This window comes from Xiphias gladius, chromosome 11 (genome assembly GCF_016859285.1).
Source record: "Xiphias gladius isolate SHS-SW01 ecotype Sanya breed wild chromosome 11, ASM1685928v1, whole genome shotgun sequence".
Taxonomy (NCBI): Eukaryota; Metazoa; Chordata; class Actinopteri; order Istiophoriformes; family Xiphiidae; genus Xiphias; species Xiphias gladius.
The window spans coordinates 26,868,799-26,896,551 of record NC_053410.1 but is presented as its reverse complement, the minus strand read 5'-3'; the positions used below and the strand labels follow the sequence as shown (position 1 = coordinate 26,896,551).

Sequence of the window (27,753 nt, the reverse complement as noted above, 5' to 3'; positions counted from 1 at the left end):
AGACCCAATATTCTTCCTGTAGTATTCAGTATTTCTCAATCAGACTTGGCAGTGTGGAGAGGGCTTCCTTGTTGGGAAATAAAACAGTAAATCTTTGTTTTACGAGTCTGTAATTAGAAGATAATTTCAAAATTCTTTTAGAAGGTTGTCTGGAGAGAACTTTGTAATTAAGCACTACTTACAGGAAAACTAGAGGCAAAGTTATTACATCGTTATTTTCTTGGTTTTAAGTTTTGACTTTTTAATCTGTTTAATTTACACATTTGTTTTAGAAAAATAATCTTGTCTTCTATCTTTTTTTTTCTACCGTGCCTTTTCAGTATACCATGGGACCTATTATTTTGACAAAACAACCTTTCCCTGAGCGAATTCCCTTCACTGATAGAAATGGAAGCTCCAAATCAATTTTTATGTGTTGTTCCAAAAAGAAATTAACACTTTTTGGCCTCACAAAATTAAATTTGGAGCTTGTAAGTGGATCTAGAGTTATTAGATGGTTGCTAATTGCCAGATCAAAATTGAGATTAAGCATCTCACCTATTGTTGGTTGTCAATTTTGCATTTATATGCCGAAAAAAATAGTACTTTTTTAAAATCTTACTTTTAAAAATATTTATTGTTTCGTTTTTCGTCTCTTTCAATGTCCTCTTTAAAACAACGAAATGTATGATTTTTTAAAATATGACTCACTTATTTAATATATTAATACTTTAATAAAAAAAAAAATTTAAACGTATTTTATGAGCAGTAGTTATACTAGTATAAGCAGTAGTATCTTCAATAGAATTTGGGCGGTAGCATTAGCAGCAGAATTTCATTGTTGGTTGGTCGAAATGTTGAGACCTTTCCACCCTCATGACAAGATATTTAAGAGAAGCTACAGTTAATGATTAAAACTGTGACTTTTGTAGAATTTACCAAGAAGTTGATTTAAAAAAAATAAACAACGGTGGAAATGTCAGAGCAATAAACAGTTGCAGGGGCTGATGGGGATCGATGGGCTGCTAAACCCTTATTTGTTGCTCCGCTGGGACACCTCGCACCTTGAGGCCCTTATGCAATCCGCGCACTGCTTCAGCCTCAGCCCCTGTGAATTCCTGCTGTGTTACTGGATAGCCTGCAGTTACCACTTGGAGTGTAGGTCAAACATATCAGTGAGCAGCCATTGGGAACATCTATATCTCTCTCCCTCCAACCTACTACTCTCGTTCACAGTTGCGTAAGTGTTGCCATGGAAGTGAGTCGGTGTTTCCATGGGGAGGTGCTCGTTGTTGTGAGAACATCATGTTTTGGCCTGTGTCACACCAACTAATGTCATAGGCTATAGATTGGAGATATGGAAGGACATGAGCTGTTCTACAAGGTCTCGCTCCCAATTCATCTCATACTGACGCTTGGTCAAAACCCCTTGACGTCACTCTTTAACACACTGGGTACCCCTTTAGCGTCATTTTTCAATGTGCAGGGCACACTACAGCATTATTAAAAGTTTTTATGGTTCTTTTTAGACTCTCACAGCACTTGGTTAAGGTTAGGGAAAGATTGTGGTTTAATACAGAAAATGTTCACTGTGACTTCAAAACCACAATGTGGTCTCACCCCATGTATGTAAGTAGACAAAGGGCTGCGGTCTGCTTGACTCATGTGTCAACTTTCAATGCAGCAGAGAACATTGGAAGTCTATGGGACTACCCTGCACATTGAAAAATGACTCTAGAGGGACCCTGACCAAGTTTCCATATGTGACGAGTTGGGAGTGAACCTGTGTTTGAACTGTTCTGTTCAATGTAAAAGTCCATTTGTAGTTCATAAAAACGGATCCTTTAATTGGTTCTTTAATGAGACAAAGCAGGCTACACCAGGAAAAAAAGCTTGATTTTTTCTTGTAACAACTGCACTCTTACATACATTTTTTACAGTCATGGACTCCCTTTGTTTAACACCACACAAATCTATATACTCAATGGCTTTTTAGTTTTACTTGCAAAATCTTGCTGATATTCTGGTATATGTGTGTGTAAATTGTTGTTTGTTTTTTTTTAACCACTTTAGGGTGTGTTCACTTTCCAGTATTGCCCTCGTCTCAACCATCCAAGCTGACCTTTGACCTATGACCTTCCGAGGGGTGAGGAATTCACAACAAAGTGTAAAGCTCCTAAAGGATGTGCTCATAGTACATCAACTTAGGGCCTTGCTTTTGAAGACCATGCTTTTCTCATCTTTAAAGTACTACATTTTCATATATTTTTTGTCACATACAAAACAGAAAAAGTCCATTATATACATCCTCCATGTCTCCCGCATTGCAACCACAGGTCCCTTTTCCTGCGCAGTAGCAAAGATCACATTTGATGTTTTTGGGCCAAGATGTTGACCACCAGTCCAGTTGAAGCATCCATGTTTTATTTACCCTTGGTTTCTACGTTTACTCTAATCATGCAGTTCAAAAGAAGAAAAAAAATTATAATTGATAATAATCTTTAGAAATCCTTTGAAACAGTTGGTCAGTTCAGTGACAGTCTCACAAACAGGAGAGAATTCCTTTGAAGTGTGGTGGTCCATCTGTGCATGTCTATTTGTTGCATCAGTTCTGATGATTATTCTCACTGTGTACCACCAGAATATGATCTACCAGTCTGCAGCACATCTGGTAGCTTAGAGATGAAACTGAAGAGTTGGGAAGTTGGGTATTAATGGACTTACAGCTGGTCGGTTGGGTCAGGGGTCATGTTGGCGCTACTTCTTCATACTGGTCGATCCACAGCATATTGGCAGGGGCTCAGGTTGGACACAGGGTTCTGCACTGCCGGATATGCGAAGTTGGTGTGTTGCTTGGCCTTGAGCCGCAGGCTGGCCAGGCTGGAGTTGCAGGTGTCTCTGTACATGTAGGGACTGGCTGTGGTGGCGTAGGGGCAAGTGGCTGCAGTCACTGCTACCGAGTTGAGCGCCGTGGGGCTGTTGAGGTTGTTGAGGTTGCCCAGGTTGTTGAGCCCAGTGGCGGGAACTCCAGCCACTGCTGAGGGCACCATGCTAGAGGCCATGTTCATGGAGGGGATGGAGCTGGGGGGGGAGAACATGGGCTGGGATGACAGTGGGCTTACATTCATTGAGTTAAAGAACGGAAAGCTCTTAGCAGAGAGCGGGCTGTTTGCTAGGCTTTTTGTGGCCCAGTTATTATAGGAGTAGCCTGTGTACATGTCATCGTAAGGCTGCATGAGTCCATTGAACTGGGCACCGAAGCCATTTTTGCATAACTCTGCCTGCTGGTTCCTCTCCCGCTTTCTCCATTTGGCACGTCGGTTCTTGAACCATACCTAGGGAAGCAAAAGGGAAAAACACTTTGAGTTTAAAAGCTATTTGGAGCTCCCCTTACAGGCCCTTAAAAACTTAGTTTTCAAATCGAAGTTTCAAAGTTTTTCTCAGTAACTTGAGATATGCATGACATAAGCTACAGTTACAGTTCAATTTTTTGAGAAAAAGAAAAACACAAATATGGATATCGCCGATGTGAAATAACCACAAATGTGGCAGATGTGTTTGTATATTTTTTTATAAATGTAGGATCCCATCACCCATAGTGAGAAGCTTTATTGTGAAAATGTGTTTTCAAGGCCTTTATAGCTTTCACTGATTCCCTTCAAATTTATTAAAAAATATTCTTCCAACTTTGAAAAAAATTTAGATTTTTATTTGGGGATTTTCATTAGAATTTAAACCAAAAGTATAGCCAGAAGTGGTGATAAGTAGGTTCCAACACATTGTTTGACATATACAAATTATACACAGAATTTCAACACAGTTCACAACAAAAAAGATGCACATACCAAAGTTGCTGAGCTGAACTCAAACCGGTGACCTTGCTGTCACAGGCCATATGTCCAGATCACTAGACCATCAGGACAAGACAGCTTACACTGACAGCGATGAACGCTAAACTTTAACTGAGTTCTACATTCAATCAGTAAAGTAGTGTATACCATTTTGAGTTTTTGGAATAGGGGGAACTACTTTAGTAGCCTTTTATGCCTTTAATACCCAGTCAACAACAGAGAAAGTCAAGCGCTAGAGAGGATGAAAGAAAATGAGCACAGGTACCCTTCTGGAATTGAACCAAGAACCTAGTGCACCTACGCAATCAGCTTAGCTAGTGCAGGGGTAAAATTATATACAACAGAAGCCAGTGACAATTACTGCAGTGGAAGTTTAAATATTCACCAAAATTTCAATTTTACAGATAAAAAGCTCACAGAAAAATTTCGCAATTGTGATCAACTAAGAAAAGTTCTTTGAGACTTTCATGAAGTGTAATCACAGTGTAATTTGTACAATACATGTATAAAACACTAAAACATTTAATGTCACTACATCCTCAATTTTAACTGGAATTCAATTCTTTTTATATTTCCTATTCATACTCTAAACAATCTGTGACTCAATTTTGGTAGCATGTAAACAAATACTTTGGGAGTTTTGAGAGTTAATTGATTATGCAAATTTTGAAAAAAGAAGAGTGAAGGACTGTATCTGACCATAAGTTGCAAGTGACGCAAACTTTCACATATCGCAAGATGTGTTGCAAAAAGAACTAAGTCTCTGCGCCCTGGTGATTTTTAACAATTTGAAGTCTTGAAGAGTGCTGTATTGCTAAAAGTTTTGAAAACTTGCTGACGTTCATTTAATTTGGCAATCCCTAGAGACAGAAGACCGTGCAGCAAAGCTCTGAGCTAGGTTCCAAACATCTACATCAAATTTGGTTACAATACCTGAAACCAATTTTAATTTATGAAATTTTAAGTGAAATTGGCTCTATTGACATCATTTTAAAAATGTATAACTATAAAACAGTGTATTAAAATATCAAAAGTAATAACTTTTGTGCAGCTCAGCTCAAATTTTTTGAAGATTAGGTCAAATTTGAAGGCTGTGAAAACTTTTTAAAGTTTTGGACATTATTCAAAATGGCGGAATATCGTGCAGTCAGGGAGGGTTCCTGTTCCTGTTCCTGTTCCTGAATGGTGGAAAACCAGAATCCAGTGAATAAAGTAATGAAATTTTGTTCCCAGCTAGTATGGTTCTGAAGTAATAAGCCTTACAAGTCCAAGAGGGTTTCAGCACTTGCAGTGCTTGGACCTCTAATTCTTGTTTACTACAACTTATTTTGAGTAGTTTTTCCTACCATCTCCATCAGCTCTGACAACACTGTAGTGACCAAAGTATCTGTTGAGATCTGGGAACACAGCAACATCTCTAAAGCATGGGTGTTGTGGACATGAAGTATAATTTTTTGTTTTGTTTTGTTTTGTTTTGTTTTGTTTTTAAGTTACACATGGTACAATCTTTTAAAAGGCCAATATACATTTTTTGTAGACTTGGTGGCTTTAAAGTTGATCATTTTTTTCTGTCAAGAATAATTACACAAAAGAGTAAATATAAAATTTTTGAGGTCATAGTGATGAGCCTACACATCACTATAACCTGAAAAGTGTGACAGCACAGTAGGAATGATGACCAAAAGTACGAAAGTAAGACCCACATTGTAAAAAAAATCATAGTTTAAGTTTAACTTTGAACTTTAAAAATGACGTTCTAAAAGTTGCATTAAGCTTATGTGTGTAATATGCATTTGTACATCTGCCGAGGTAGAAGGGGTTAAATTGCAGTTGTGGAGACTCATGCAGTATACACACACCATTAAAAGCTGCTGGGAAGTCCTGGATGACGAGGTAAGTTTGGTCTGAAAGTTGACAAATGACAGTAAGAGGCAAGTGAACTGATGAAGTAAAATTTGAAAAAAAAAGGTGACATCAGTGACTTGTACACAGTGCAGTCAGTAATGCATTAGTGGGTCGAGTGACACGAGCTGCTTTCAGAGCTTCACTTATCATTTAGATTAATAGTATTTTGCACACAAAGGAAAAATAGAGTGACTGAAGAAGTTATTTTCAAATGACTTTTTCCTTAAGAAAAAAGAGTCAGGAGTCAGTAAAGTTTAATTCACATCCAGTGACAGTATCCCAACTCCTCTCAAAAACTTTCTATAATATTGTATGCATGTGTGTTCGGAATTTTTGACATAATGATCCCAGAAAGTTGAAGTGTATCATCAAACAGTCATATTAAGCAAGGCTTATTAAAACTAATCATTGACTTATTTGAATAGTGAGATCCCAAAGAAAGAAATGTCAGGGAAGGGCAATCTTCACATTTGTCATTTTTTGGTCCTATATTTGGAGGATATGAAGTGGATTAAAGCTTTAGTGGAAAATCGAATTGGGGGTCTTTAGAAATGAAAACTATGCCTCTGCGGGTAAAATTCTGGACAAAATCTTGCTCTAACTAGAAAAATCATTCATTTGTGGATACTAAAGAACGTGCAGTATCTGACAGAATCCTCCTGGTCATATGTTAACACTTGTATATTTGTTTTCCATTGAAATAATTTGGTATCAAATGCTTTATCTCATCAATGCTCATAACATTTTTACAGGCATTTCCTGTGTTGATACTCAGCCGTCTCTCTGCTCCCTTGGCATACATGCTGTGTATCATCCAATCCTCTGTTATTTAGGCAACAGAATGCTGTTGATCATTAATATGAGTGTAAAGTGCATGACTCTGAGTTTCCCATCCAACTCAGTGACAGCAGGGGAAATCCCACGCTGGAGGACAGAAGCTACCCAGTTTTGTTGCATGAAGGTTTGTGGGAAACGCTGAACCTCAAAGTTATTCAGTGGCTCCTCTCCAGCCACATTAATGTCTTCTGTGAAATGGTCAAATGATTGCACGATAAGGAGACTATCGAAGCCAAACTAATAATTTTGATATAAATGTTTATTTTGGTTAATTATGCATAAATATAATAAAATATGGGAAGAGTAGTCATTAATTATTGATAAATTATCGTCGGGGTTGCATTGACGAATTGTTGTTGGAATGTGGGGGGCATAGACACTCCTCTTTGGACAGTCTGCAATTAGCTGATTGAGAGAATAATTGAAACAGTTGATGCAGAAGCGCTCTGAGTTGTCATGGAGCCTCTGTTCTTTGGTTTGTAGCCACAATCCTTTTGACCACCGATTTGTGGTAAATTCAAGTTGTTTTTTATGTCTTTTGTTTTTCAACTTCAATAATCAACTCTTCTTTACAGATCATCTGGTAAGAATCAACTAATTTGTTTATGGAAAAGAAGGGAAATGCATTACAATGAAGACTAAATAAGAAGGAAAATAATACAACTAAAATCAGGAAATCACTGGGTTCACACTCACCCATCGATCCAGGTGCATACCAAAGGACGAGAAGGGAGCCAAGAGGTTGATAGAAAATGTCTCTTTTTGAAATCAGAATACTTTCTTTTAAAAAGCACTGATAATGCATTGGATGTAAATTTAAATTAAATTGAAAATTCAATGTATAAATAACTCAGGCACTCATTTCAAAGGTTAGGCTAGTGTCCTCGGTGATGTCAGCGCACTGTAGGGATATACATCTATGCTACACAACATCACCTTAAACGTGTGCAAAAATACATTTTCTATTTGATTTTAAGACTATGACCCTTGATTATCAGTCCAGTCTCTGCTGGAACATTGTCTAATCTAAGTGCTTAGTGCCAGGGCAGAAAGTAGTTCGACATTTATCTAGAGTAAGGTTAGGCTTGAATGTGGAAGTAACACATTCTACTTGTTGCCGAACCTTAAATCTGTATTAATTAATTTTTGTCCACTTGCGTTAAAGGCTGAACACACAACACCTGACATAGTTGTTAGCAAACTATTACCACATTCACAGCCACATTAAATCCATTGGATGTCATATTTTTAACCACCTGATGAGTGTAAGTGCAGTATTTACTCTTCTTTTAGCCCTAGTTAGTTTTCCACAAATTTCTGAAAAAGTGCTACTCATTGCTCCACTATATTCACCAACTAGTCGCTAATTCTGTCTGTTAGCTGGACAGGTAGCGTAAAATGAGTTTATTGACTGTGGGTTTGTCAGTACGAGTAAGACCTTTCACATTACACTAGGTAATTTAATTCATTGTTAATTTAAATTACAATTAATTAACCATACCATAAGTATTCTGTAGTTTTTGTGACCAGATATTGCAGGATTCATTAAGTAAGAAATGTTGCAACTGAATGTATTTCAGTGTTTCTGTGGGCAATTGGGTTGCTTAATATATCATCATGTTTCCCATACAAAAAAAGATGATGTGTTAGTATAGCTAGAACAGATTGCTCCCATTTGAAATCACATTTTGTATAATGGCTAAGCACACCTGGTACTATTTTGCCTTGTGTCAAAGAGCTGAATACATTTTGAATTTTACTTACGCTTAAACAAGTGCTGTAACCACCAATGCAAAAAGGAATGCTCACCAAACAGTTTTGGTCCACTATCACTCCCTGAAATCTGCAGTGAAAATATTTTTGCACAAAGTAATGCAGATTATTTTGTATGTTATTCCACTTTTTTGGCTAGGCTAGCAACATGGCTCCAGGGATGGTAATATCATTTGGTCAACTCTGACTCTTCGTCTAGCTCCAGCATCAGGAAAATGTAACTTGGTCCAATATTTTGATTAATGACCAAATACCTGCAAAACTAATGACATTCCCATTAGCCTCAGCTGTACTTTGCACCTATAATGCTAATTAACAAATGTTAGCATGCTAACACACTAAACTAAAATAGTGACTGTGGTAAATATTACCTGGCAAACATCAGCATGTTAACCTTTTTCATTTTGAGCATGTTAGCATGCTGACGTCAGCACTTAGCTCAAAGCTTAGCTGATACAGTGGAGCTGTATACAAGAACACATATACTCATACTCTGACTGTTCCATTACGTAATATTGATAAAAATGTATCAGTCGAGTGAAGTTCATATGCCTTGAAATCACAAATCATACATTTGCTTTCAAGGTCTTTACAGTCTGTACAGAATATGACACCCCCCATCCTGAGACCCTCAATTGAGTGTTTTCAATCTGTCCCGTCACGCTGCAACTTTGATGATTAGCAACATCTCTCTGACAAATCACATGAATCAAGCTGACAGGTGAAGTATTTTGGGCATGTAGGAATTTAGCCTACATGCAGGGGTTGGAACGGCCACTGATAGATATTAGGAATGAGACAATGGGTTGTCTGTTGTGCTTTCAAAATAACAACCAAGAGTGTGCGCTATGTGACCTTTCATCCAGCCAACATTAATTTGATCCATTACTTGTCAGGCAGGCCAGCGACTGTTTTGTCATTCATCAGAATGTGTGTCCTCCTGCTCCATATAGCTACACTGACCAAACCACTGGGTGTGGGCACATTCTCCTGCTCCTTTGACATTTGGGTTTAGTGTGTGAACTGAAGCTTTGATAGAAGGGAATAAAACATCTTACTCATTACATTAAATAATATTTTTATTCTTGTATTTTTTAACCATGTCGTAATCATATATTTCTCTGCAGTTACATCCCTGGAAACTGATTTATATAATCTCACTGAGGGCCTTCATTGGACCAGTATTCAGCTTTGGGAATGAGAAGGGCATGTTTCAACATTTTATAGAACTGAGTAGATGGTCATTGGAAAACTTGTGACAATAATATTACATTCAATTCCATGTGGTGGCCGTAGTCTTTACATAATCTTTTATAATGTGTTAGACAGATTTTAAGATTTTTAAAATTGCACAAAGTTTTGTTTATCAACAGCTTTAGTCCAACATTAAAAAAAAAAAAATGTAAATCCCTGCTATTTTAAAAGCACTGAGTAACAGATTTACGCATTTAAAGGATTTTCACAGCCAAAACACTGGTTTGTAATATTCCCAGACAATATTTTACAACTCTGGAAAGTTATCACAGTGACAACTATTTTATCTTTTGTTACAATGATTGTGAGGAAAAACAGCAGAAATACAGCATTTACTGTATGTTACAAAGTAACTACCAGAAATCTGAGCTTGCTTGTATGTGACTGGCCACCGCAGCTTTTTGCTGGAATACGTAGTTTTGTGTTGAGGCAAAATTTTAGCCTGGACAACCATCTGCAGTAGCATACTGGCTGACTCCATTCAATGAATGAGGCTGCTGAGGGTGCAACTAAAGGTCAGGCCATGGGATCACTAAAATGAATTAAAATCCAAAAGATAAATCCTTTGGGGGTTGAATGTGCTTTGTCCTCTACAAATATGTCACCTTTGCACCAGAGAAAAGCTTAATGTGTCTAAAATGGAAAGATTTCATCCACTGGGGAACATGTGCTCCCTAAATTTCTTGACAATCTCCGCACTACATTTTTGATATGCACTGGATACAAGTGTAAAATTTCACCCAATGTTGGTGCTACATGAAAGGAATCATAATTGGGGCACCACAAATATGCACACAAAATGTCGTGGAAATCTGGCAAACATTAGACCAGAGTGTTGTACAGACTGATGTACAACAGACTGAAATTTCCACCCTTCTCAGATTATTTGTGTGTAACCATGTTCTGTTATTCTGTAGGCTTTCATTCTAACCAAATATTACACCTAACTGGTTATCGCATCTTCAACCAGAGAGGAGGGTTGTATATTCTAGAGAGACCATGGTAAAGTGTGTGTACCCACCCTGACCCGTGCCTCAGTGAGGTTGGTCCACACTGCAATCTCCTCTCTGGTGCTCATGTCAGGGTAGCGGTTCCTCTGGAAGGTAGCCTCCAGCTCCTGGAGCTGCTGGCTGGTGAAGTGAGTCCTCTGCCTCCGTTGCTTCTTCTTCAGAGAACTGTCTTCGGCGCTGGACTCATCCAGCTGGTTGTGGTGGGATTTCTCTGTGTCTGCAGACACACAGAAAGAAGACTTATTTCATAAGGACACTGGGAGGTGCTCTTAGGTAGGAAGATAGATAAGAGTAGACAGAATAACAGGATACACCAGTAAGAACAAAACAAAACCTTCAGACAACTGGACACATAGTAATTAGTAATGTTAGTGAGATTGTTGTAATCCATCTCACCCCACTAACCCAAAATTGGGATTATAAAAAACATTTTCACAAAACTATTCTTTTTGTATCAGAGTAATACTTAAAGGGTGTAGTAATATGATATAATCTTGTGTATTTTTTCCACATACATGTGTTGTTAAAAGTATAGTAACACTTTATTTTACCATTATTTCTCTGTTTAAGGACTAATGTATGTAATTTAGTGCTACTTACAGGGAAAATGGATACAGTGTTCTTAGATGGTAATCTTGGCATTTGCACAATCATTTATTTGAGTTTGTAAGAATCAGGAAAAAGAAAGGGTCATTGAGATTCAGATCTTTTACTTTAAAACTGCCACAATGTAAATGACCTGTTTCACGTGTTATATTATTTCACATATTGAATCACTGGATTATTACTACTGACATTTAAATGTGTAAGCAGCATTTCAGTGTTGTTGCTGGTTGAGGTGGAGCTAATTAAAAGATTATGTTTTGATTGGCTCCATCAGGAACAGTTCAAAGCAGGATTTGACGTGGCATACCTTTTCCGTCCTGGGGTCATCCCAAAACATTCTCAGTTGACAGTCTGCCTGTCCTCTCAGATGGGGATGAAGATGAGGACATGTTCCCATTCTTTGACTGGAGGGTTACAGGCTCAGTATGGCCCTCCTCCTCATCATTTGATTTTTCCTCATCAGTTCTCACATGGTCTGGATCATTATGTGTTGTCTTCCACTTCTGGCACTTCCTCTTCTAACGCATCTTCACAGTCAGTTTCATCCTGTCCGCTCTCCTCCTCACCAGTGTCATGATCATTTATCTGATCAAGAGCCTCACACAGAGTCATTCTTGGCAATTGTGGTGCCAGACTTAAATGTGGCCCCAAGGAAGCCTTACATACCAGATGCTCTATGCTTGAAACAATGTTGCAATTATTTGCAATAATGACAGTATTCCCATAGCTATAATATTTTGTCTGAAAGGTTTGGTTCCCATGGGGGGTTCCCGGGAAATGCAGAAAGGGGGTTAAGGTTTGTTTGTGTGAATGTACACTCACCAAGCACTTTATTCAACCACCCTACTAATACAGGGTAGTTCCTCCCTCTGATCTCAAAATCAGCCTCAGTTCTTCGTGGCCTGGATTCCACAAAATGTTGGAAACTTTCCTCTGAGACTCTGCTCCATGTTGACATGACTGCATCACATCATTTCTGCAGATTTGTCACATTCATGCTGCCAATCTCCTGTTCTACCAGCCACTGAAGTACACGTCATCTACACCTCCAGGAACTATGCACTACATGAAAACAAGGAGATTGACAGGTGGAAACTACTCATAAACTTCATAAAACTGCACACAAGGACCATGTATGCAGCCAACAGAGGGCTTTTTAAAATTTTGATGTTTGATCTATATTTGTTTAGATTTGTTTTGTTTGTAGTTTAGCTTGACTATTTTATTTCATGTCATTTTATTTTACTTCACTTTTGATTTATTTTACTTTAAATTTATTGAATTTCCGTCTCATTTTGTCCATTTGTTTTTACTGCTTTTAGTTTTGCATTCACTTTATTATGTCTTCCTTGACAAACACTAGGTGAGAGGGTATTGCTTATACCCTGGGGGCAAACGTTTGTTTCTGTACAGCACTGTAAGTATTTATGTACAAAATCTGTCATGTAAATAGCATGTGAATATGTAAGATGTACCGTGAGCTTTTTGATAATAAAAGAGAAAAAAAAACTCATTCTTGTTTTGTGACATGGAGCATTATCCTGCTGGAAGTAGCCATTAGAAGATGGTAAACTGTGGCCATGAAGGGAAGCACATGGTCAGCAACAATCCTCAGACAGGCTGTGGCATTCAAACCATGATTGATTGGTATTAAAGAGCCCAAAGTGTCCAAGAAAACATTCCTCACACCAGTACACCACCACCACCACCACCAGCCTGGACCGTTGACACGAGGCAGGTTGGGTCCACGGATTCATGCTGTTGATGCCAAATTAATTTTTTCCCTCATTCTGATGTTTGATGTGAACATTAACTTAAGCTCCTGACCTGTATCTGTATGATTTTACACATTGCACTGCTGCCACATGATTGGCTGATAATTGCGAACGATTGCTTGACAAACAAGTGTAGAGGTCTGTGTGTGTGTGTGTGTGTGTGTCTGTGTATGATACATTTTTCAGACAGAATATTTGTAAATTATACAAATTTGACTGGAACACAACAGGAGGGCTAATCAAGTTAGAAATTAATAGGATTTTATTAAGTGTATATATAGCAACTGAAAATTTGTCTCCATTTTGCCTACAGTGCATTCAGAAAGAATTCAGACCCCTTCACTTTTTTCACATTTTGTTATGTTGCAGCATGATGCTAAAATTGTATAAATTCATTTTTCCCATATTAATCTACACTCAGTACACCATAATGGCAAAGCAAAAACAGAATTATAGAAATGTTTGCAAATTTAATCAAAGTATTCAGACCCTTTACTATGACAAATGAAATTTAACTCAGGTGCTCTCTTTTCTCTTGATCATGCCTGAGACATTTCTACACCTTGATTGGAGTCCACCTGTGGTAAATTCATTTGATTGGACATCATTTAGAAAGGCACACACCTTTCTATATCTTCTGTTTCTAGGTCTCACAGCTGACAATTCATATAAGAGAAGAAACTAAGCCATAAGGTTGAGGGAACTGCCTGCAGAGCTCAGAGACTGGATTGTGTTAAGGCACAGATCTGGGGAAGGCTACAAAAATGGAAAAAGTTTGGAACAACCAAGACTCTTCCTAGAGCTGGCCGCCCAGCTAAACTGAGTAATCAGGGGAGAAGGGCCTTGGTAAGAGAGGTGACCAGGTCACTCTTGCTGAGCTCCAGAGATCCTGTGTGAAGAAGAGAAACTTCCAGAAGGACAACCATCACTGCAGCACTCCACTGATCTGGGCTTTATGGCAGAGTGGCCAGACGGAAGCCTCTCCTCAGTGAAAGACACATGAAAGATGCTTGGTGTTTGCAGAAAAGCACATAAAGGACTTTCAGACTTTGAGAAACAAGATTCTCTGGTCTGATTAAACACAGATTGAACTGTTCAGCCTCAGTTCTAAGTGTCATGTCTGGAAGAAATCAGGGCCCCTGCCCAATACCATCCCAACGGTGAAGCACGGTGGTGGCAGCATCATGCTGGCGGGGGCGATTGGTCAGGGTTGAAGGAAAACTGATTAGCGCAAAGTAAAGGGATTATCCTTAATGAAAACCTGGTCCAGAGCGCCCAAGACCTCAGTCTGCATGTCCTTAAGTGGCACAGCCAGATCCCTGACTTGAACCCAATCGCACATCTCTGGAGAGACCTGAAAATGGCAATCCACTGAGGGTCCCCATCCAACCTGACAGAGCTTCTGAGGATCTGCAGAGAAGAATGGCAGGAAAATCCCCAAATCCAGGTGTGCAAAGTTTGTCAAGTTAAACCCAAGAAGACTAGTGGCTGTAATTAGGCTGTAAGTACTGAGTAAAGGGTCTGAATACTTATGTCAATGTGATATCTCTGTTTTCCTTCTTAATAAATTTGCAAACATTTCTAAGATGTTGTTTTCTCTTTGTCATTATAGGGTATTGAGTGCAGATTAATGTTGGAAAAATGAATTTAAACAATTTTAGCATAAGGCTGCAACATAACAAAATGTGAAAAAAAGTGAAGAGGTCTACTAAATTCTGATTGCACTGTATAATTAGTATCAAATGTCATAGTACTTCCAAAGAACTAAGAAATTACAGTTCCATATCAGGTCCTTTCTAGGAAATTATGAGGAAACTATTGGACCTGTAAGATAAATTGTTACCAGTAGCATGTGATGAGACCATTCAATTAATTAATAAAGTATATACACACACTCTGAGAATTTCTAAAATTTAGACAGGTACCATCTAAAAGTAGAACTATTCTGGAGAACATTTGAACCCTGCTCTTGCCCCTCTAGAGTCTAATTGGCAGGATTCTGCATAGAGAAGCTGAAATGTCAGCACTTAAAAGCTAACACATTCTGTATCTTTTAAACAGCACATTACTTTGACACCTTTCACCCTGGATCAACACTATCCAATCCCTGCTGAAACTGACTAGACAATATTGTCAGATCAAACATCATCTGAAATCCCTCTATCCGATAGGCCGGAAAATGACAAGCATGGGTAAGATGCTTCCAAGAGAGAATGCATCCATATACTGCATGACGTTCAAAGGAGTGAAGGAGCAGCAGGTGAGTGCATCTTGCCCTCAGCATATGGATTTAAAGGACCACACATTCATGTTATGTGTGCCAGGGCTCCTCTCTGCCAGATTTGACTCCCACAATTTGAGGACCTCACAGAGAGAAGTGAAATTAGTTTGCCACCTAATCCTTTGGATCAAGCTTTTGTGACTGGGGCAGGTTGGGCTCTGTTTGGTGAGGGCTTAGCTCTCTGGGAGCAGTTCGAAATGATCAGCAGGGTTTAAAAAGAGGCTCCACAGGGCCACCAGCAAAACCAATGAGGGCCAGGCAGAGGCTGTTATCTGGCAGTAAACTGACACTGGGTAAGCTGTCACTTAAGGCCAAAGTCTATAACACAATACAGAGGAAAGGGCAGCCCTTTTAGAGCAACGCACTGACCAACAATAGGAGCAGTCTGACTGACAATGCGCCAACATGACAAAGTTCTTCCAGGTCAGCTTCTCAGAGTGCATTAATCTAGAGAATGACTACAAGAGGGTCTCAAGCAATTCACTTTTCAACATCTTGAAAAAAAGCAAAATGCAGAATTAAAGAGCAATGATGACTGCATATGGCATGTCAAATATATATTTTGTCCAGGTCAGAGCTTTCAAGGGTAAATTCAAAGTCAGCTTTTACAGGATCTGCACTTTTTTTTTCAGAGAGAAAGCTTATTACAAAGCGACACATTCAGGTGATTCAGTCATGGATGTGAGATAGTTGGCATGGACAAGTGTCAACTTAGTGTGGTAAGGTGTGGCAGTCATATTATTACCGAACCCAGATTTAAGGTTGTGCTTTGTCTTCATTAAAGAGGAGAACAAAATCATGGATGATTCAGGACTATCGTTGCCTACGGTTTAGGAAAATATACTGAAGAAAACATATTCATATAAGGATTGTCCTTCATGAAAGGAAGTTATTTTGCAATTTTTATTCATAAAGTGACATGATTATTCGCTGGGATCTTCTGTGTGGCCATTGCCAGGATTGTACAAATGCTTTAGTCAGGAGTACCACAAATGCACCCTTCACCACTCTCAGAGAACTCTGACCAGAAACAAGAACAAAGGTCTCTAAAATCTGTAATTATTTATCATATTATATTATATATTTTATTTGTTCCCTTAAATGTAAAGATACATTTAAAATTAAAATTCTTATTTCCCACATTGCCAGGAATAAAATATTTCGGGAGAAATTCTGAACCCCAGAATTATTCAGGATTTTGCTGGGCTAACAGTTGTCAGATTTAAACACATTAAGTCTTGAAATACTGAAATGAAAAAAAATCCCAATAATTTGTTTTTAACTGTAAAATATTTCATTATAATATTAATGTTTGATCACATTTTATTGCAAGGCCTTGTTTTATTGAAACGTACACAAATTCAACAATAATGTAAACATTTGAGTCTTTTATTGTGAAAATTAATATTTCATTAATCGAACAGGTTAATTGGATTTCGATTGAAATACAAGTAAAAATTAATAATTGCCCAATTTAACATAATTATACGTCATCACCACGCTTTCATAATAGGGTAACCATCCCGCCCCGAACCCTAGGATTCCTTCAAAATAAAAGCCTTCTATCAATTAAAAAAGAAATGCAACTGAGAGGTCTGTAAGTAAGGACTTTAAGTTAAAATTGTATCTGTTTCTTTTTCTTCTCCCAACAGACAGCCTCTTGTTCGGTATTAATATAAGCAATTTGAAATGTAAGCTCTATAATAAGGTGACATTACAGAAATGGTTTACAGACAGCAAATGAGTCGTCTCTGGGACTAAATTCTTTAAGACTAAATTAGCAACAGAAGTCCTCCTTAAGAAGAATGGTGCAGCAGGAGAAATGTGAGAGCCTCTTTACATCACATTTCTTTCCAAAATAGTTCGTGTTTGACAGTTTGTTAGGACTGGATTTCTAACCACAGTTTGGCAATTAGCCTGGGTTACACATACATAAACACACGCGCGCAATCGCGCACACACACACACACACACACACACACACCACTAGATAGAAATAAAAAGACGCATAGATGGGTGGGTTAAAATGCTGTATGGGGAAGTTAGAGGAGCGAGAGCTCAGAAAATCCACCCAGGTGAATATTAATGTTAATATTAATATATAACACACGGTCATGTTGCAAAACTGGACAAACTAAAATGCTCAGTTAATGTAATAGTTTTCAGAACCAGAGGAAGAGAGTAGAGCTTACAAGCAGTTAAGAAATACAATTGACAAAATACGACCTCCATCTGATTCTCATTTAGAACTATCACTAGTAATCCACCAATCAACAGTCGGCATTTACGTGATTAAACATTTCGGTCGCGAGACAACTAAGCCACCTCCATGACAGCTAAGCAAAATCCATTCCCTGATGAATGCCGTGATCTGCGGTTGAATGTCCCAGAAAGAGCTGGTACATAGACCTTGATTTCTGATTTGGTCTAATCGATTTCCAAAGCAAATTTAGCTTCTCTTTTTTTTCATGTCCTGATGGAGTATGTCAGCAACAGTTCACCTTAAGTCACCGTACATTCCATTGAGTCGTATGCTTTTATGACAAAGAGATAATTATTATATGATTTATTGTTATCATATACAGCTAATTGAAATAATCTATAGGTCAAATACAGACTATTAAATCGATCACTATAAAATGAGATCGTTATTTCTTGAATTATATTGTGCTGAATCCAATCAAGCGCGGCGGAGAGCGTCAGACGTAGGTTTGACTCTTTTGCAATTAATTTTCCTGTTCAAAGTCAAATGAGTTATATGTTATTACAGCCCTCCGGCTCGGGCTGGGTAAAGACAGCGTCAGAGAAGCTGACACAAATAACCCTGCAATTATAGAGGCTTGGATTTCAGGACCAGTCTCTGTAGATTTATGGATTGTGCGGTTGAATTTAATTCCTCTCAACAGTCAGTAGCATGTTTTCTTTTTATTAATTGGCTCTGATTACACAGCGTGGGAAAGGCTCTCCTCAGTATGATCCAGCGTGCAGAACAAGCTTGGACATTACAGGCTGCAAACTCTGTTATTGAAGCAGAAGATAATTACACGCTGTTGGGTTTGAGGCCAGTTTGTGTCCATCATTTATTAAAGCTATTTTACTTCTTCTTCTTCTTTTTATTATTATTATTATTATTAGTAGTAGTAGTAGTAGTAGCAGTAGTAGTATCAAGACTAGGTAACATCACTCCAGACAGATACAGAGATGCATGCACTTAACTGACCGCTGTTGTCCTGGCCTTTACATCCCTGTTCGTGCTGCGGGGTCCCGGAGTCGGAGAGTGACAGTGCCGGGCTACGGGCTTCACTGTCCGTCAGCAGGTTAAAATCCATAACCAGGCTCTGCAGAACAGACACACAGACACAGACACGTCAGGCTTTCATCCTGCAGCCGCCCCATGGCCGACGACCTCACATCAGCGTGTAACACTCGAAATGCGGCCGAAGTGAGCCATCTGAGTGCATTGAATTCGTACCGGTGTCATCGTTATATTATGCTCTCACTACATCCCCGGAGCATAACTTTAACGTCCTCCGTCACTACTACAATCCTTTTCTAATTGTGATATAACCAATTTACAATGCGATATATTATGATGCTCCGTTATAATATTTTCGTTGGAAGATACATTTGATTTATTCGCCAAACCATTTGTGTAACATTCCCAGAACGACGCGTTCTGAATGGACCCTCTCTGCTATGTCACTCTCCCTCTGGTTTTAGAGGATGACTTTGTGTGATCGGAGGCTCATATTCAGACAGCAGCAGGCCATGCTGATTCGGTAATGAGCTAGGATTGCTTTTTTTTTTTTTCGGAAGCCTTCCTTCACACTTGTACAGTCTCAGTTTAATTCACTCACTAAAATCTCCAGCTTCCACAAAGAGGCGATACTGATAAGCCCATGACAACCAGCAGTGCCTTTTGCCCGGGTTTTGCCTCTCAGGCTTCATCTAGACTGCCCTGACCCTCCGATTGGTTTTGACTGACTGCTGGAACCTGACAGCTTAACAGAATAACTGCAGACCCCACTCAGGTCTAAAAAAAAAAGGTTTTGCCACTCCCTCCTGTGCATGTTTTTCTGGTTTAAAAACACACACACACACACACACACACACACACACACACACACACACACACACACACACACACACACACACACACACACACACACACACACACAGTTTACCGTTTATATTCTCCTAAAATGAAAAAGTTAAGGCGAAAAAGGACATAACTACTTTTTAGTAAAATTACAATTATAACAAAATCTATCATAAAGTCTTGATCAACAATACAAAAGGTTATTTTAAATACAGTTAGTAAATTAATAATATTGTAACGTACATAGCATTTCTAGCTCATTTGTTGCATTAAAAGTATGATTACCAGTTTCATCATAATGTGTTTGTTGCTTGATCAATGTAAATATATTTTTATGTCTTTTTAGTTGAAAAAGACCTGAAAAAAATAAACCCTCTTTTCCTCTAGATTTGGTTTCCTAATTTGGGGAAATGATCAGTTTGTCAAAATCGATACAGACTCCACGTGATGTGGGTTTGTGTGAATTTGTTGAATTTGTTGGTGCATTCTGTTTCTATTTTCTCCTTGATCTTTCCATTCACCCCTGGATGTGGTTGTAATCCCGATCTCTTTATAGGATCCTGACATGAGCAGCTATAATAAGACCTGCCCTGAATTGACTATTTTGGGCTACATGAGAGCAATAGAGTTGTTGCTGTAAAATATACAATGACATTTCCAAGCCAAATTCTAGCTGGTGAGGTAGAACTGTTGCTCAGCGGGGCCCAAAAATAGCAACGTTGTTTGTTTATCTGAGAGCAGTTAACACCTTGAAAATGTTGGGGGGCACATACATTCTGATCAAGCTGAGACAGGTTTGCAATGAATTTCACAAAATACTGATTTTTACAATGCTTACGAAGTCAAAGAGAAGCATTAAATTAAGCATTACATTTGTCTTACACTTTATGTGTGTTTGGTCGAATAATTCATGGTGACAGCAAGGAATGTAGCAAACAAAGCCTCAAAGGTCAAAAGTTTCTTCTCCAAAAAGCAAACGTTGCCTCATCATGTTATACCCGTGATGTGATGTCAAGTCACATTTACAAGTGATTCAGTTGGCAAAGTAGTGGACAGAAGAGGTAATAAAAGCAAAGACATACACATTTGATGTAGATGTAGGAAACACGTATTTACATAGAGGAATAAAAGGGATAAAACAGGCAAAGAGTGAAGGCTCGGTCCACCCAATCTCAGCATGGTGTCACTGTATAGCCTCCTTTTATATTTGCCTTGCATTTCCCAGGACATCAGTAAGTAAAACCTAAAGTTTACAGGTTTAGACGAAAGTCTTAACACTGCAGCCGACTACAATGAATCCATGTCATCAAAGATTTAAAGGAGCGATAAACCTCAACCCTGAAAGTCAAACGCTGAGTTTGATTGAGGGTTTAACCATCCCTGTTGATTGTTTGGACATTGCCAGTCCCTCTGTGTGTAGTCAGCATTGTTGTTACGAGCTTTATACTTGGAAGCAGTGTATTTGTCACTCTCCCTCACCTCTCTTCGCCCCTGGAGAATGAGCTCCCTTGTTGTGTTTCCCTGCGGTCTTTTTGCCATCATGCCAGTCCTTTGTGTGCCAGTCACGTGTGACTTCTGCTGGGGATAAATCTGAAGCCTCGGTGGGGGGGAAGGGGGGAGCTCAGGGTATAGCATGGTGTCAAACAAGTCCCCACCACCACCACCACCACCTCCACCACCACCACCACCAACAACAACAACAACAACAACAACAACAACACATTGTACAGTTTGGTTGAACTCTTGAACCAGAATCACTGTCACCATTTGAAGTTGATGAAATTACGTTATTTACCTCTCTGAACATCAGTAAGTGCTTTATATGCTATCAGCCACTCAGCTTTTAGAGCTAACAAGGTGGGATCCTCCTTCTGAAAGTTTTTAAAAACATAGGAACAAACAACATGATGAATCAAAGCTTTCAAGCCAGTGACAGAGTATAATTGTTTTTATTTAGAATTCAGGAGGGATGCGTACCTTCTTTATTACATTGTTTCTTTTATATTTTAATTTTATTTACTTTTTTGTCTAAATGCAAATGCAAGCTATTTAGCCCCAAAAGTATCTGGATCACCCCTCAAAACCCACCATGTGAAACGTCTGTACAAGTGTAGACTGTAAACTCCTCTTCAGGTCATTAAAAAACCCAAATTCTCAGTCACAATACTGAGCAAATGACCTCGGTGTCCTAAATGGTAGCTACAGCCCTGTTGAAAACTCAGGTAAAGGAGTCTTTAACATCAAGTTAGATGTTGAAGACTCCTGCAGGAATAATATAATAGAAATACTGTATGTTTTCGATTAAAGAACGTTCAATCATTTAGAGGCTTGTTTTGCTGTGCTATGAAATCTTTCATTTTAATGTTTTGCTATAAATCTTTGCTAAATAGATCTGCATCTCCAGTTTTCATTTACATTTGAAGAATTCAGTGAAAGAGTACTTTTCTTACTGATGGCCAAACATCTTGAAAACACACCAAGTGTACCAGAAGTGTACCAGGTTGAATGGATGAATGCGTAGCAAAAGTTCAAGTTTTAAAGGACCTCTTGCAGTAATCATCTCAAATGTATCGTCCACTTAAACTGGGTTTTAAAATTCATAAACACTTATCAAATAGAGGTTGCTTCGTCATGTTTTTCCCCAACCAGTTCCCACAGAAATCCATATTCTTTGTTTCATTGACTACAATGATTTGAATTTGGCACAGCCAAACGCAAACATAAACAACGTCATTGCCGTAAGTCATTAGCATCTTCCTTTCTACACTTCCTGACCCTCACTTAACATTGTGTCGGTCAGTCTGACAAAGCAACATAATGCTGCGCTGAAGCCAACCTGCATATTCTGATTAAAGGTTTAGCACCTTATTAACACAGAAAATCTGTGCCATCTGATAGGTGAATCAACATTTTCTTCCATCAAACACATCTGCCATCTTATTTTGGCCAGACAAACAAAATCTCAGGTCTTAAAAAAATGCTGCCTAATGCACATTTAATATTTCACTGCTAGCACAAGTGACATTTGCTGGAGGATTTAGAGAACGACTTGCATCTGTTCTTTGTTCAGCATCCGTGAGAATGATCGGAGCATTTCACAAAAGATTAGAAGACATGAAATCAGCCTCCGGCTGACAGTAGAATATCCCTGGGAAAAAAGATGTAAGACTGAGGACAAGGTCAAGTGTCCCAGCAGAGAGACATCAGTAAGCACACTGCCTCTGTGTAGTTGTGCTTTGGATTAATAGGCCTCTGGATATGGATTTGTGGGTTAAAGTTGACTTGTGGGTCAGAAAGACCCGTTATCCTCTTGTTCATAACCACACAAATATTGTTTGTTTTTTTTCTTCTGTCCAATAAAATGACTCAATAACAGCCTGATGTATTGTCGGTGTTTGGATTTCAAAAGGGTACCAAGAAAATGTGACATACTATTTCAAGTGAAGTTCATTTATTGGCTTTTCTGCAAGTACTTTGCGAGAGTTTTGTGTGTCTGAACGAGAATCCTTGATCTTACATTTATGTCGTTTTGTGTTTGCGTTTTACAAAAGGCCCTGCTCTGACATTTCAGCGAGCCTCATCTGATGGAGCTGTAGCACCATGTTCATGGCCTGCTCCACTCAAGTGCTACATGAAAGTTATGAATCTGGCAAATTAACCATCATGCTATCACCTTTGCTGCAGGATTCTTTTGCCTTCTTTTTAAATAAAGGTAGAACTGTCTGATGTTCTTTTGAATGAGGCAAAACTGAGGCTCCCCTTGGTTGAACGTAGCACAACTCAGGAAAAACGTACAGCGGAAAGAAGCACCAAGTAACACACAAGCAGCTTATATGTTATACTCAACTCTTTAAAATGAAAAGTAGAATCTTTAATGTTTTTTGTAAGGCAGCGTTACCTTTCATGCAGATGTGTGCTGAGCCATTTTCAAATCAAAGACCCTCCACAAATGGGTCACAGTGGCTGGTCATGGTACTTGCCTGACGGAGCAACAGCTGTCCCTTTGTGAGTGCAGAGCCCTGGTCTAGTATCAGCAAGGTCCAGTATTTTGGTCAGAAATATGAATGTGAGCCAGTCCAGGGGCTATATCCGCTGTGGCAGTGATGGATGGACAGGGGCTCTGGTGTCAATGTGGTGCTGAGAGGTTGGCTGGCTTGGCAGTGAGGGGAGTGCGGGTGATGCAAGCCAGTCATTTTGCCCTGAACACGGTGTCAGTGACCTCCCCCTACCCGAAAGCCACCCCTGCCTGTGCCTCGCTGCTACAGCGCACCAGGGGATCCACACGATTTTTTTCCGAAATCAAGAGCGTTTCAACCCCCCCACCCCGAGCTCAGTGTGGCCCACAAGCTAGCACTGAGGCGCTCGATTGCTTGAACGCTGGATGTGCTGATGCTGAGTTCCCTCGGAACGTGACCCCCCCCCCCCCCCACCGTGAGGCAACTCCTGAGCGAAGTTGACGGCATTCACAGATTTACCTGAGCTGATATCACTGGGTAGCACTTGTGGCACTGAAGCATCCACCGTCGCGAAGCCCCCGGGTTTAGACCGGGCCTGAAACCTTGCTAGCATGGGCCTCTGTGTGTACGCCTCCCGTTCATAAATGGACCCAAATCAACAGCAAGACGAGAGCCTCCGCTTTGCATAAGCAGTCGCCCGTTGACAATATATCTTTGGTAATAATAAATAATAATGATAGTAATGGAGGCAAAAATCCTCTCATTTTTCGGGAGATTGGCGGGTCCATCTGGCGGTGCGCGCGACAGCCTGCCTGCATTTCCACGGACTGCAGGCATTAGCCCGGGAATTATTCATAAACGCTTGGAGAATTAATTCCTGGGATTAAGAGTTGATTAAGATGTGTGTCACTTTGCTGTCTGAGAACTTATTAAGGACCTCCTCGAGGAGGCGGCAGATGGAATTTCAGTCCAATGTTTGTAGATGTTAATTTCTGCCCTCCTATAACAGCCATTTGCATATGATTGAGGGAGTGGGGCCGAGGCAGTCCTGCAGCCGAGCCGCTGCCTCCGTGCAAAGAGAGCGGGGAAATAATTGGCTGTGCGAGCCAACAAAAGTCCCCAGCAGTGATTAACCCAGAGCCGTTCGACATCAAGAATTTATTACGGCGGATCAGAACTGTATTTCACCGCGGTGCCTCAGTCTACACGTGTACTAAAAATCTCCTTTGTGGGAAATCCTCTCCATTGGGGAAATGAACCCAGGGAAACCAGGCACATTGTTTTAACACGATGAAGTGCAGATGATATCATGATTGTCGATTTTATTAACTGACGCTCCGTTAAGTTCAGGCGACGATATTGTAGGAATGTGAACTTCGCTGCGTTTTTTTTTTATTTTTTATTATTTATTTTTTTTACGCATTTCATGCTTTTAAAGGAACTAAATATATTGAATGTATGTAAATGTGTATTTCTGTTTCAGCATTTCTAATCGCCTTCTTCTTGCGTGCGTTCATGCAGTTATGCCAGTTGAAAGATCAAATTAAATGAAATATCCCACCAATGAAGTTGATTTCTATAACGAACGATTTTAATAACGAACTAACGTGATATCCAGTGCATTTCCCTGACTAATAGATGCACCGGGTTGTATTACACTGCCGGGCTCTCAGCACTGCAGGCCGTGGCCTCCAGACTTGCCTCTTTGAAAACGGTTGGGTGATGTCCACTAAAAGAAATATTTATATTGGATCCTGCGGCCAAACGTGAACCTCGATTAAACCAATCTTATTTTCATATGTCCTGACCTGGGACCAGACGCAAAAGAGGCTACTAACTGATGGCCTGCTGGAGGAAATCTACACAGCTGGTTCTTGAAAGTGAATCTGCCTTGCCTTTTGATTTTTGATTTTTTTTCCTGATTTATTATTAATATTATTAAAGAAATTAACGAATGTAAATACGTCAGTAAAAGGAAACATATAGCCTAAATCTGAAATACGGATCAGGCCTTTTTATATTGTAAAACATATCAAATATGGAGGATCAAGATAACCCTTCTGGGTTACAACTCGTGTATTCATTTCCTTTCAATTTCCCTAATGGCAGCATTTTTATTCATGTATTTATTTTGAACTAATAAGGCAGAAAGGGCTCCAGGTTTAACAATATATTAGCCCCAATCTAACTAGGGGCCTTGAGCCATAAAAAAATATTTTTAAAACTGATATTTAACCAAAAGCATATCGGCTATTTAAAAAATCCATCCATCCAAGCCCGTGAGATGCCGTTACGACGCTGGTGTGGGCCTTAAATGTCTCTTATTGTTGTTGTTGTTGTTGTTGTTGTTTTTGTTCTTGTCGTCAGACTGCTGTTCAAGAATGAATATTACCTCTCAAATGTTAAAACCTCATAATGTTTGTAATTTGGACGCGAATATCATATGCATTGATCCGACTGCTATTGTGGGTGTGTGCGGCGCGTGTGTTGGTCGCTCGGTTCTGTTTTTTCTGTCCGCGGGGCAGCCACCTGCCACCTATCAGTTTTTCCTCCACATCCCCAAATCTTTGTGAAGTCCCGGATATTTTCACAACGTCCGTTTCGGCGAAGTCCTAGAATTTTGGAGAACACATACCGAGCTATAAACATCATAATTCAGTGCAATGCTACAGGAGAAAAGTACTTTTCATGGGCGTGGAAGCTCCGCTTCACGCAGTTGGTACTCTACTGCTTCCGACCCTCAGGCCTCACACACGGGTAAAACCCTAACATTTGGAGCGAACCAGATGAAGCCTTTGCGCAGCCTTTACCCTTTGACTGAAGAGTACTTTGGAGCAATATTGTGTCCATTATTTTGTCTGAATGGAAGATGCTTCATACTTTTAAAAACCCGTCACATATTTAGTCTGATGTGTCGTCTCTCATCAGCATCATTATCAGCTCATGGAGAGACACGCACTCAAAGGTAAAGTCCGGCTCTTCAGATGTCCCCTTTCTTTGCGTTTCACGCCACATTCAGAGCCCTAAAAGCTGGTTTTGGCACTCAAACTTGTACATGAAGAATCAAGCTCGGCTGGTATTATGGGAAGATGCGAGAATTTGTCAACTTTTAGGCACAAATACAAGAAAAGATGCTGGACGGAGACCAGATGCACAAGGACAAACTGAGAGATAATTCAGCGAGAGGTGAGGAAAAAAAGGTGCGGTTATTTGCACTTACGTCGAGTCCCGGTCTGGTTAAATTAATCCGTGGAAAATGCAGAGAGCTTTGCTGCAGGCTGATGGGTGTCCTGGCCTCAGGTTTGCTAGTGACATGGACAAAAAGTTCCCCTGTGCGTTAAGAAGTCAGAAAAAAGCGTCAGTCAGTCAGTTTCCTCCTTCTTCTTTTTCTTCTTCCCTCTGTGTTGTCAGACATGAAGGCTGTGCAAGAGTGAGGCTTGATCCCCACACAGAGTATAGCGAGGGAGGGAGGGGGAGGAGGAGGGGGTTGACTTCATGCTAAATATTGTGTGTGACAGGTCCGCTGTAGAAAGGACGGCCCCCTACTCACCCCGTCTCTCTCTCTGTCTCTCTCTCTTTGTGCACACATGGGGCACACACGCAGGCATACACACACGAAGTTCACTCTCTCCATCTTTTACTCCCCGCATGCAGCCTCCACAGAGCAGCTTTTCATTTTACCTGCTCTGTTGTCATCTAGGATTGTAAAGATGTGGGGGCTTGATAAATGGTGGCCTATATGTCCAAAGTTAATCAACCAAATTTTTTCTATTTTACTTTGAAGTTCAAGCAAAACATAAGCAACAACATACTTTAAAGCAAAATTAGAACCCTCAAGGAACAGTAAGAACCAAAATTTCCTGTAAGCAATTTGACATTTTGAACAAAGTTAACTATGTTTTTAGACCAAATGTACACATGCTTGCTGCTGAATATTTGCAGTTAAAAAACTTTGAATAGAGTTTCCTACTGGAAATGGTAGAAAAAGGCTAAATTTCTGAACTGTAAGGGAGGCGCTTTTCATGAATCCTACTTACATGACAACTTGAAACACTTCAAATACATTTGCACTTTAGTAATTTAGGAATATTGCAATGGGTAAGAAATAATTGCACAAACACAGAGGTTGAACATTTTTTATTGTTTGTCATTTTTCTGTTACCGTTTGCTTTGTTGATAGCTGCCTCTCAGCTCACACTGATGGAGGCCTGTGAAGAAACACGATTTCGGCAGGTTTAGTTATGGCTACAGGAACTAACATTTTTATTCTCTAATCTCTGCTAAAGGGATTAACTGAAAGATGGATTTTTAGATTTTTTTTTTGTGTTTGCAACGTTGATTTGAGTCCAATAGCTTGATAACTCACTTACCTCTGCCCTTTCGTCTCCCCTCCAGGGTGTGCGGAGGATCCTTGATGGCCTGAACAC

At 39.5% G+C, this 27,753-nt stretch overlaps 1 protein-coding gene across 2 annotated transcripts; it reads right to left on the bottom strand.

Annotated features, from left to right (window-relative positions):
* Window positions 1–1,852: 1,852 nt before the first annotated feature.
* pitx3 (paired-like homeodomain 3) lies at window positions 1,853–26,730 on the bottom strand. 2 transcript variants are annotated; one of them, XM_040139376.1, is made up of 4 exons: window positions 26,547–26,730; window positions 18,492–18,609; window positions 10,621–10,826; window positions 1,853–3,314 (listed from the first exon to the last, which is right to left on the bottom strand). In XM_040139376.1, exons 2-4 carry the CDS (start codon window positions 18,598–18,600, stop codon window positions 2,745–2,747), a joined length of 885 nt encoding a protein of 294 aa, XP_039995310.1. In that variant the 5' UTR covers window positions 18,601–18,609; window positions 26,547–26,730; the 3' UTR covers window positions 1,853–2,744. The 2 variants fall into 2 exon arrangements, with proteins under 2 accessions (XP_039995310.1, XP_039995311.1); XM_040139377.1 differs by lacking the exon at window positions 26,547–26,730 and adding an exon at window positions 23,846–23,878.
* Window positions 26,731–27,753: the final 1,023 nt, after the last annotated feature.